Source organism: Megalops cyprinoides, chromosome 1 (assembly GCF_013368585.1).
Source record: "Megalops cyprinoides isolate fMegCyp1 chromosome 1, fMegCyp1.pri, whole genome shotgun sequence".
Lineage (NCBI taxonomy): Eukaryota > Metazoa > Chordata > Actinopteri > Elopiformes > Megalopidae > Megalops > Megalops cyprinoides.
In genome coordinates this window covers 49273403-49285034 of record NC_050583.1, presented here as the reverse complement: position 1 = coordinate 49285034, position 11632 = coordinate 49273403, and the positions used below count along the sequence as shown (strand labels likewise).

General features: G+C 48.0%; 2 protein-coding genes across 2 annotated transcripts; one reads left to right on the top strand and one right to left on the bottom strand.

Moving 5' to 3' along the window:
* Nucleotides 1-5321, bottom strand: mrpl43 (mitochondrial ribosomal protein L43). Its single transcript, XM_036534362.1, has 3 exons — nucleotides 5071-5321; nucleotides 4173-4279; nucleotides 1-1492 (listed from the first exon to the last, which is right to left on the bottom strand). The coding sequence occupies exons 1-3, from the start codon at nucleotides 5199-5201 to the stop codon at nucleotides 1290-1292; spliced, it is 441 nt and encodes a 146-aa protein (XP_036390255.1). The 5' UTR covers nucleotides 5202-5321; the 3' UTR covers nucleotides 1-1289.
* A 270-nt stretch (nucleotides 5322-5591) lies between these two features.
* twnk (twinkle mtDNA helicase) lies at nucleotides 5592-11356 on the top strand. The gene is made up of 6 exons (XM_036547452.1): nucleotides 5592-5653; nucleotides 6140-7517; nucleotides 7898-8138; nucleotides 9218-9325; nucleotides 10039-10180; nucleotides 10973-11356. Exons 2-6 carry the CDS (start codon nucleotides 6167-6169, stop codon nucleotides 11354-11356), a joined length of 2226 nt encoding a protein of 741 aa, XP_036403345.1. The 5' UTR covers nucleotides 5592-5653; nucleotides 6140-6166.
* Nucleotides 11357-11632: the final 276 nt, after the last annotated feature.

The window sequence follows — 11632 nt, the reverse complement described above, 5'->3', positions numbered from 1 at the left end:
GTTGGGGTGGGAACACTCCAGATATTTCCACCGATATGGCTGCACGTTCACCTGTAACGTCGTCTTTGCCACAAAAGCTGTGGAACACCGAGTGCTACATACAACATGAGAGAACACAATGGGGTTCGAAAACAACGCTTCAGTGTTCAGATGCCACCCGCTCCAGCAGAAAGCAATGCGAGCTTTGATCTGAAGCGTGGTCCACTGTAATATTGATCCCAATGACGTCGCTAAGGACTGAGCATGGTGGAGGCGGTTACGGCAGTATGCCACTAGCATACTGTGTGAGGTATCCTGTGTGACCAGGTGTGCATTTGCCATTATTTACGCAACAAAGACTGAGGGATCTGAAAAACCACCCCAGAGATGTGACGTCAGATGAAATCTGGCGTGACGCTCGCCCGGCAGATAAACAACTCCCCCAAGCGCACTTCCTGTTGGTGTGGATCCAGAAAGCAAGCGCATGACTGGTCGAGTCGGTGATGCGCATCGTTCAGTAGGGGAAAGAACACAGCGTTTCCCAGGAGCAGTAACAGAAACACTCATTCACACGTGCACCGCTCGGGGACTCTCAGTTAATCACAACATTAAACCAGTTTATTCCGCCAGACAGAGGAGAAACACACATTACATAATGCGCAGATGGGTGGAAACGCAGAGCGGACGGGACGTGCGTGAGCGTGTGTGTGTGTGCGCGTGTGTGTGTGTGTGTGTGTGTGTGTGTGCAACCCCCCGATCTGACATCATCACATTAAGGAGCCTGTCACACTGCAAAAGACCCACCCACCAGGCTTCCGCTGCTGCGAAACACATCAAAAACACACTTAACCGATTCTGAGACAGTGGTGTTTCTGTGCGTCGAGCTCAGATAGAAGTCTCCGTGGCATTTTCAAGCCTTGCGGTGAAGTAGATGAAGGCGGTGTTTCACACTCCCAGCTCGCCTCAAGCATGTTATTTAGTCGTTGAGCGTAGCTGATTGGGCACTCTAAAACCCCAACCACCCCACTTCATCCTATGCAGCGCAGCAGCTGATGGAGCTCCCAGCATGTGTCGCAAGCTGATGATGTCACATACACCACTGGTGCCGCCAGGCAGCAACATCATTGTTACCAGCTGGCAGTGACATCAATCACTGTTGCATCATCATCATCCTGCATCACATGCAGGGAGCTCCCAGCATGTGTCGCAGTTTGATGATGTAACAGATGCCACTGGTACCGGCTGGCAGTGACATCACTCACTGTTGTATCGTCAGCCTGTGCCACGTGCGGGGAGCTCCCTGCGGCCACTCAGTGGGGCTTGACCGGCCCAATGGAGGGGGGCCGGTTGGTGAAGGGGTGCCACTGGCCCTGGATGCTGGGGCTGTCGGTGTGGAAGGGCTTGCGGATGCGGATGATGTCCAGGCCCGACTGCTCGGACAGCTTCTTCACCAGGGCTGCAATCTCCTGTGCAGACTTGCTGGTGATGACCTCCTCCCTCACGGAACCATTCACTGCGGGGGACAACCGCACACACACACACACACACACACACACACACACACACACACACACACACACACACGCTTCCAGTTAGGCTTTAGATGTTAAATGATGAGTGCATTAATATACTGACTGTTACTGATTGCATATACTGATAGCAATGACATACCTAATTGTTTTGAGACAAAACCATAGGTACCCTAGTACAATTCACACCTGATTGTTCTTTCTTTCCAACAAACCAACAACTATTCAGGGAAAGATGCCAAATCTCTGCAATACAATTTTTAAAAAAAACTAAAACAAAGTTAATGCTGATGCTATCTCTGGGCCTAAGCTGGAGGTAAATTTAAATCAAGATCCCAGCGACATCTGACTGCCTGCTCTTTCCAAATCCTAAATCCCTTAAGTGCGTGAGATGAGCCTCATGGTATTTCATGCTAAGCCCCTCATAATCAAGCACAAGTGACTCTCAATTTGGCTGGGTAAACAATGCTGTTGTCGTTACGCAATGCGGTATTAAGTGACTGGGGTGTTAATCCCTCCCAGTTTTACTACTGCGGCCGGAGGAAGAAGTTGAGACGCCAGTCCCTTTGGCAGACGTCCTCACGCTGGGACTGATGCGGTCTGGGCTTTCAGAAAAGGAGGGTGGAACTCCTCCAACAAAACCTCCAATAAAAAAATCAGGAGGACTTCCTGTACCTCTGCAGGTGAGTATAACATAACAAATCTCTTTTCATGGCGTTAAAAAAAACAAAGCTTTGGCCTCAATGCCACTGATTCTTTTGTTGGGTCTTCTTGTGAACTTCTGCTCTGTAATTACCTGAATTGGGGACTTTCGCGGAAAAAGGAAACCCAATACAGCACAGTGAGGTTAGGAAACAAAAGCGGGGTGGGTGGACTCGCACGTTGGAGTTATCGGTTGGAACAACTAACACCATCAGTGAACTGTCAACAGCAAAAATGAGGGCCTACACCAGGTGAACCATCCAACAGCCTCCCTTGACCTGGCAGCGGTTTGGAGTGGGCAGATGTTTGTAGTGGTGGTGTGTCTCATTTCTACCAACCTTGGTATGCAGAAAGAGTGAGAATTGCAGTACTTTCACCCCAACTCATCCATCCTGTGACAAAATCTACACCCCTACCCCAACCCGGCTACAAGGAGGGATCTACTACATTATCGATAACGTGACCATCCCCCCAGCAGTCCCTTGTCACATCCATGTCATTGTCATTTTGTCACAGAAACTCCCAGGTCAGAGCACTGACACTACCAGGGAGAGTGTTCCCTGGTGGAACATTTGAGTATCCTGCTGTGCTAGACCTCCAGACCAAACCTCTCATCTCAACCTTACTGCTGAGGCCATCCATTCACGGTGCTTTGATCATGACACTCATTCCTTTCTCTGCTGACCCACTGTATGATACATGAGTATCTGTTAGACATAATGCTGTGTCCCTCTATTTGTCTGCTGTTCATCTGCTGAGCATCTCCATCTTAGCGTCAGATTAAGGTCAGACTCCCCATCTTGGACTTAGACACCAAGGCCTCTGCTCCATCACTGAAATGAAATCATCACAAACAGACAAGGAAAAACTATAGGCTGCTCTTCCTTGTCATCTTCTTCATGTACAGGAAGGTAAATGTATATATAAATCACTTTAGACATACTCGCACAAAAGCTTATATTAAGGGTGGGAAAATCCACACAAATTAGTCCTGTTTGGTGCAAGTATGGAGTGGCCTTATTAATTCAGCTCCATTTGTTAATGAACGTAGTGTGTGGGTGGGGTGTGTTACAACTGCTCTAGTAAGTGCAGTAAGTGCATATCTCATTTCTGCTATGTCAATCTTCTGTAACAGCTATGCTATAATGGCACCGATATCGTAATTTCAAGCACTTTTTTTGGTTTTCACAAGAAGTGCACTCACGCCGGTACCAACACCTATGAATGAGGAATAGGCTGCTTCTGATTGGTTCCTGGCCACGCTGGAGTCATGTCCGCATTCACTGGCAGCGAGAGTCTCCATCAGGGGTGCCAAAGTTGGCCCAAACTCCTCTCCCTCTACACACATCCGTCTCTGTTACTTAATTGGTCCAATCATTAGGTTACTTGGACCGAATTAGCTCTCCTCTCCAGAGAGACAGGGACATCTCCCAGCTCTCTCATAGCTACCGATGAATAAAACGCACCTATTAAATAATCCACTCGAAAAAAACATAAATCCTCCGAAATATGCGGTAAACGCCATTCGCGTTTGCCAAAAAGCAGACCTCACACTGAATGCCGAGCACAAGACAAAAATAGGCACACTAGGACTTTCAAGAATTAATCCTAAACACAAGACTGGATTTAAAAAAAAAAAAGTCAAACGGTGCTCACAACCCACAAGTCTAGACTCATAGCCTGCGGGTGAGCAGCATGCAAATAACGCTTTAGACCGCAATGACAAGTGTGAAACACCGTTAAAAACACTTCGAGACAAATCTTTGCCACCGGAAACAGTGTGCGACGAGCGCCGCCTAGAGATTAATATCTCAATAACATCTAATCCTGCAGAGGTGTTGTCTTTCTATTTTGAATCCTTGGCTTTTAAAAATGTTTAAACACTGATTCGCCTGGAATAATATTCATTTTACATGCACTTAATTTTTGGCAAGACAAAGGGGAAGTAAACTCCACACTCACAGTATTCTGCGACGATTTTGGGAATTCTGCAGGACTCGGGAGAGACGTAGACCACTGTCCCTGGGTTGTTTTTGGCGAAATCCACTATTCCCTCTTCAACGAATTCCCTGTCGTAAAAAGTCAAAATATGAATTGTCACACACTGGTTCCTGAAACCAAGCAGGCTTGTTATTTTGACATTTAAATGTAAGTAGCCTATGCACAGTTAGGTGAAACTGAGTAGATCCAATAATCAATGAACTAGCTATCTTTCTTGGCATCTGAACGTCCAAAAAGCATGGCAAAATTAGTTATAAAATGGGTGCGAGGATGCTTTGCAAAAAAAAAAATTACAAAGAAAACAGTGCATCAAAATGGAGAAACGTCATTTTACAGGGTGGCATGTAGATTACTGTGTAGTTAACTTTGAATCAAATTCGGTCGTAGCTAGAACCATTCGTCTCCTCGTCCAACTTTTTTTTGTTTTTAATAATCGTTGCACGTGTATACACTTGTATTTGTAGCTAGTAAGTCAGGTGGCAAGAAAATGCAAAAGAGCATATTCTCGTAGCCAGACTGCTAGCTTGCTAGCCAAGCTGGCTAACGTTATGTGGCTAAAACGCAGGTAAAAGCAGGTTAGCAAGCCAGTTGCAAACAAAGCCGCAATTATACAGATGTCAAAACAGTCGCCGTCGGCTTGCTTGTCGGCTAGCATGCTAAACCGCTGACAAACGAGGGCATTCGGCCCTAACTCACATTTACAGTCTAGGTGAACTGATAGGATTAGCAAAAGATCAGAGATGTTCCTTGCGTTTACGAGTTGTCAGATATTAGTACAGCTTATTTGTACACCAGCAACGTTAACTGATGAAACCTGTTTGCTAGCTAGCTAACTAGCAGGCTAGGGAAAATATCTTACCTGGCCCCCAGAGAACTCTGTCCCTTCGTTGAGAATATGAGGGAGATGCGCTTCAGCTGACAAACGTACCGCCCCACGCCGTTCCGGAGAACACTTTGCAGGAAGCGACTCGGGGTACCTCTGGCAGTCATTTCCAAGTAATAATGCGAAATAAACCTCAGACATGCATAAATGGGGTAACTTTACGGTTCACTCCATTACCCAGTTGCTGAGGATAGAGGACGACCTGACGGCCTCAGACAAGACATGTGAACAATGTGGTACGTCAAGGGGAAATTCCGGGTGGACATAAGGACGTTATAATCATGGGACCGTCACGATTTTATAATTCAAAATTAAAATATAAATCATCCATCGAGGCAATATTTTGTGCTCGTTTTAAAAATAATGACTCAATCATGCTGTTCATTCAGTAATACAAAACAAACATCACATGTTCAGATTTATTTACATTTCCTTTCAAAGGAACAAAAACAAAATGAGATCAAGTTTCACACGGACTTGTTTTTGTGTGCTTTGTACATTGTTCTGCAATGTGCGCTCGAAAAAGTCTTCCTCAAGCGCGGGAGATGGCATGAAACAGGTTGGTCTGCGTGTTTCAGTGCATTCGTAATCTATAAAAGCGCAGATTAAAGAGGAGCAATAGCTGTGTGGTTGCACCCATGTGTTGAACAATGGCTTTGTTCGCTATTTTTTCTGTTTTACAACAAACAATGAAGGTCATGCCAAATCTAGGTGACTGTGTAGTACTGGTAAGCTGTCTAGTCGCTGTCTGGTTAGACGGCTTGCTTTTGAAGAGTTTCATAGCTTCTCGCCTTGCTGCTGTTTTGACGGCTATTTTGCTAAAAGTTTGTAATCTTGCAGGCCTGATACATATGTCGTTTGCTATACCGAAGCAAGTAAGTTACATTTGCTAGGTAGTTACTTGTTCAGTATGAAAAAGCCGACAATGTTTTTGTCGAAGCATGAATATTATCTTGTCCTAATGCTATCAAATTACCATGCATTTACAGCGGTAACTGCGGCATTAATGAAAGTGGTGAATTGGCTTCTTTTGTGTTCATGTCAGAGGTGCAGTGACCGTTAGCGGGAACGCATGTCGAGGTTCAGCTTCCACCTGAAGGCGGCGCCCCGTCTCCGGCAGGTGGCGAGGCACTGTTTTAGGAGACTGCCGCCTCTTAGACACTTATCCCTTCCTTCAAGACATGGCCTGGCACCGCTGTTGGCGCTTCCCCCGCCCACCCCACCACGCCCCCTCCTGCCATGCTCCACAGTGCTGCTCAGCTTCAGCCGGAGCTTCAGGAAGGACCCCAAGTCTACCCTGGACTTCCCCGCCAACCCCGTCACAGTGACTGAAATCAAGCAGTACCTGCGTTCCAAGGACATCCCGTTTCACGACGGGTACAGCTGTCTGCACGCCCCCAGCTTCTTCCTGGAGTCGGAGAGAGAGCGACCAGGGAGGGAGGGCTTCAGCCTGTTCATCGACAAGACCACCGGGCAGTTCCTGTGCAAGGAGACGCTGGTGGAGGGCAGCTGGGAGGACCTGCAGGACTGCGTGGAGGTGATGCAGAAGGAGGGCCGGCCCTCCCTCAGCCCCGACGTGCTGCTGGGGTACCCAGAGAGCCCGGAGGAACAGGAGGCGAGAGAGGCGGAGCTCCGGGAGGTGCGGAGGATCTGGTCCGCCTCCACGCCGTTCTCTGACCTCCCCGAGGAGGAGGCGCAGCTGGTCAAAACCATGTTCGGGATGGGGAAGATCTCCAACGCCACCCTGAAGAAGTTCGGGGTGAGGTTCTTCAAGCCCACCAAGAGCTTGGTGTTCCCGTGGTTTGGCGGGCGGGACTCAGCCCTGAGGGGACTCAAACTTCTCTCCGCCCGGTGCGAGGAGAGCGGGGGGGTGGCCTACGCCGACGCTACCCTACCCCGGCCGTCTGCCTACCACAACCTGTTCGGCCTCCCGCTGGTGGGGCGCAAGGACTCGGAGGTGGTGTTGACGGGCCGCGAGGTGGACGCCCTGGCGGTCAGCCAGGCCACAGGGCTCCCCAGCCTGGCTCTGCCCCGCGGGGTCAGCTGCCTGCCCCCCGCCCTCCTGCCCTACCTGGAGCAGTTCAGGCGGGTGACGCTCTGGCTCGGCGGGGACGTGCGCTCCTGGGAGGCGTCCAAGATCTTCGCCCGCAAGCTGGGGCTGCGGAGGTGCTCGCTGGTGCGGCCGGGCGAGCTCCAGCCCTGTCCCGGAGAGGCGATGGCCACGGGGAGGAACCTCGGCCGCATCCTCAAGGCCTCCATCCCCGCCGCCCACAAGTCCATCGTCTCCTTCCGGCAGCTGCGGGAGGACGTCTACAGTGAGCTGGCCAACAAAGAGCAGGTGGCCGGGGTCAAGTGGGCCCGCTTCCCCGAGCTCAACAAGATCCTGAAGGGCCACCGCAAGGGAGAGCTGACAGTCTTCACAGGTGTGGTTATTATACTTACCTGTCTTAGCACATGTCCATCCATCCATCCATCCATTCATCACTCTTATCTGTCTTTCTTTATTCAGACACATTTACATTACATTACTTTCATTTAGCAGACAATCTTATGCAAATCTTGTGCAAAATGCAAGCACAAAGTACGACACAGTGCTGTAACATATTACATAAGCCTTTAATGCAGTTCACCTACCAGAGGAATGCAGCTTTCTGATCAGGTTCTTCACAGAATTGTGTCAGGAAAATCACTTAGGGATTTGACTGTGCAGCAGAGTGGTGTCGGGACTCGATCCTGCAATGTGCTGGGTCAGGATATGCCCATGGTAACCTTACACGTCCCCTCCCCCCCCCTCCATTCGCAGGCCCCACGGGCAGCGGCAAGACCACCTTCATCAGCGAGTGTGCACTGGACCTGTGCATGCAGGGTGTAAACACACTGTGGGGCAGCTTCGAGATCAACAACGTGCGGCTGGCCAAGATCATGCTGACGCAGTTCAGCATGCAGCGCCTGGAGGACAGCCTCGAGCACTACGACGCCTGGGCCGACAAGTTCGAGGACCTGCCCCTCTACTTCATGACCTTCCACGGGCAGCAGAGCATAAAGTACCTCCTCCCGGAAAGCCATAACTACCCCCCACCCTCCATTTACATTCACCTTTATTCACGACGGTAGCAGAGAGCGGTGGTCTGTAGGGGACATAGGCTTGTGGTATTGAGGTTCAGGTAGATAGGTGCAATTCTGTTGGCTGTTCTGAAAGCAAACATCAAGGCCTTGAACTTGATACCAGCAGCTAGAGGGAGCCAGTAGAGCAAGACAAAGAGAGGTGTAACGTGGGGCCTCTTTGGTTGAAAACCAGAGGTGCAGCTGCGTTCTGTATCAGCTGCAGAGGCTTAATGGTGCATGCAGGTAGGCCAGCCAAGAGGGCATTGCAGTAGTCCAGTCTTAAGGTGACAAGAGCCTGGACACGGAGCTGCGCAGCATGCTCGGATAGGTAGGGCCTGATTTTCCTGATGTTGTACAGCGCAAATCTGCAGGATTGAGCCGTCATTGCGATCTGGCCCTCCAGCTGCTCACAGATAAATAATGGCACTCAAACCCTTTGCATGCAGATGGCACTCTTACATTCACTTCTTTTATCCAGAGTACTTGCAGAGCAGAGGTACAAAGGTATGTATAATGAGTCCATTGTAGGTCTGTCCCAGTCTTTGTGGAGGTGTGTTGGCCCAAATCTGTGGTTTATGGTTGAGTAAATGCTAGAGAGGACATTTAGCATTCAACTATGATTCAGCATTCAGGGCTAATTGAAGATTTAGATTTAGAAGTAATTTTTGATAAAGTGCAGTACTATTTTGGAAAAGATTGGTTTCCTAAAAAAATAAAGTGAAATAGGAACTTTACCACCATTAAGGACTAGGGTACATTTTAAAGCAAAAAATTTCCTTAAGATTTTTAAGACTCAAGAGGCTCTTGAACTCCTTGTTGCATGATGGGCACAAATTTTGTGACTATTAAAAGCATTAAGACATTTTGTAACTATTACAAATAATGTACAAACATTTCTGTCATTGGCTATTTCTTGTGACCTTTTTCATACTTCCATGTCATTGGCTCTTGTGCACATTATTTTACATACTTTTACTTGATTGGTCCTCTTGTACTTACAGCGTGTGTGTCTCTGCAGGACGGTACTGGATACCATGCACCATGCCGTCTACATGTATGACATCAGCCACGTGGTCATCGATAACCTGCAGTTCATGATGGGCCAGGAGAACCTCTCTGTGGACAAGTAAGAGCTTTTCTTACAGGAACAGTGACCTTTGAATTGCTAAAATGTTACATTACATTGGAGGAGTCCTATGTCTATATGAAACGTTTGCCATGTTGTCTTTGTAGTTGCTGACCAGTTGCAATTTTCAGTAAAGCCTTTTCCTTCTACTAGGCGTTATCTTTGTTAAAAATAGTTTGTTGATTTTTTTTTTTTTTTTTGTGGTGCAGGCATGAATGCAAACACAATGTCATGAGTGGTGAACCACAACTACACTATCTTGATTTGAGGGTGGACCTCGTGACTTTAAGGGTGATGACACACCAATTTTTGAAATAATTTGGCTTCCCCATTAGTTATCAGTATTTAACAGTTGTTGCCGTGACCTCACACACAATTGTAAACAGAGTTAACACATTAAGTTTTTGCTATTGCCATTTTGCAATATGAGGCCTCTATATAACATGACCCAGGCTGTTGTTGGTAGGTTCTCCTTTTGTTAGTAATGGCAAAGTGAAGCCTCTTTATTGCTTCAAATAAGTGCCTCCCTGACTTGAACCAGTTGTCCCATTTAGCTCTGAAGAGCAAAGTTGTTTTGATTTGCTAAAGTCACTGATTGACAGCGCACAGCAGCTCCACCCATTGTGTCGTTCATGAAGCTCCACCCCCTGCTAACGCTGCCTGTTGCTCCTTGCAATGAGTAACTCTTTTTGTTGATCTCATCTTGGTTCCAGGTTTGCTGTCCAGGACCACATCATCGGGGCCTTCAGGAAGTTCGCCACAAACAACAGCTGTCACGTGACCCTGATCATCCACCCCAGGAAGGAGGAGGACGACAAGGAGCTGCAGACTGCCTCCATCTTCGGCACGGCCAAGGTGAGCTCCAGGCCACACCCCTGCCAACACAACCCCCTGGCCGTCATGACACTGAGACAGATATGCTTGTGTATGTGGGACTCTGACAGTGTGTTTTTTGGAGGTATTTTTGAAATGCAAGCGCATTCTTTACCGAATCTCCCAGTCACACTGTTGTCTTAACTCCAAATCACACTCAGTATAAAGCAAAGGATGGGTGTGATTTGCAGATTGATTTACTCTATGGTTTGAGTATCTACTGCTCTCATGCAGAATTAAGGAACAAATCAGTCTTAGTGTTGGTGTTATTTTATTTTCTTGCTGAGCTCTTCAGAGAGCTCTAAGTATGACTCTTTTGGGACTGTGAAGCAGAGATGGCGCATATTTAATAGACTCACTTTTTTTTTTTCTTTCAACAAAAGTGCAGAATTTGTAGACACTTGCCCAGGAAGGTTTGAAGCTGAGATTGCTGCCAAAGGTGCTTCTACAAAGTCCTTAACAAGGGGTCTGAATACTTATGTAAATGAGATATTTCCATATTTGTTTTTTAATAATATTGCAAAAAAACTTCTAGAAAATATTTTTGCTTTGTCATTATTGGTTATTGTGTGTAGATTGACGGCCAAAAGAATACATTTATTGTCTGTAACAACATAGTGTGCAAAAAGTGAAGGGGTCTGAATACTTTCCGAAGCCACAGTGCTCTGTAATAATGCATCACAGTAGCAACACAAGTGAATATTGGTGGAAAATGCTGCTCACGGCACTGGTGGGTCCTCTGCAGGCAGTGATGTACTGTGTACCCTCCCCCAGGCCAGCCAGGAGGCGGACAACGTCCTGATCCTCCAGGAGAAGAAGCTGGTCAGCAGCCCGGGTAGAAGGTCCCTGCAGGTGGCCAAGAATCGCTTTGACGGAGACGTGGGCATCTTCCCCCTGGAGTTCAACAAGGCTTCACTCACCTTCTCCACCCCCAAGAGCAAGACCAAACTGCGCAAGGTCAAGGGTGATAAGGCAGAGACCCCTGAAACGGTGGAGGTGGCCGAGAGGCCCGAGAAGCCTGCCAGGGGTTCAAAGACCCCCAAAGCTGAGAAGGGCCCGATGGGGACCGAAGGGAAGGGTGCGGCAGGGGGAGGGGCAAAGGGTGGGGCAGAGAGTGGGGGAAAGGGTTTGGCAGGGTCAGGAGGGAAGAAGCAGTAGACCATAGGTGCAAATAGGCCCGATTCAAGAAAGCCGGGTTGGAACCTTGGTCTGGACTCCAGGTTAGCCCTATACTCTTTATTAAGAGTTCTTTTAGCATTTTCACAGAGTATAGGTAGTCAGAACCCCTGGGTTGAATGATTCACCTAATGGACAGGTGCGGCAGGTGTGGAAACCACACTGAAGTGTAAGCCAAAGCACTTAAAGATTTGGGACAGCTGATACTGAAATGGTGCCATAATGTCAATTCACATCAAAGCAACAGCTCAGAATAGG

Excerpts from the sequence above, each read along its gene's own strand:
- mrpl43 (XM_036534362.1), bottom strand. The coding sequence starts at position 5,201 with ATGACTGCCAGAGGTACCCCGAGTCGCTTCCTGCAAAGTGTTCTCCGG. Across the intron at positions 4,280-5,070 it reads CAGAGTTCTCTGGGGGCCAG|GGAATTCGTTGAAGAGGGAA; the intron begins GTAAGATATTTT and ends TTTTTACGACAG. Across the intron at positions 1,493-4,172 it reads CAAAATCGTCGCAGAATACT|TGAATGGTTCCGTGAGGGAG; the intron begins GTGAGTGTGGAG and ends TGTCCCCCGCAG.
- twnk (XM_036547452.1), top strand. The coding sequence starts at position 6,167 with ATGTCGAGGTTCAGCTTCCACCTGAAGGCGGCGCCCCGTCTCCGGCAG. Across the intron at positions 8,139-9,217 it reads CACGGGCAGCAGAGCATAAA|GACGGTACTGGATACCATGC; the intron begins GTACCTCCTCCC and ends GTGTCTCTGCAG. Across the intron at positions 10,181-10,972 it reads CCATCTTCGGCACGGCCAAG|GCCAGCCAGGAGGCGGACAA; the intron begins GTGAGCTCCAGG and ends ACCCTCCCCCAG.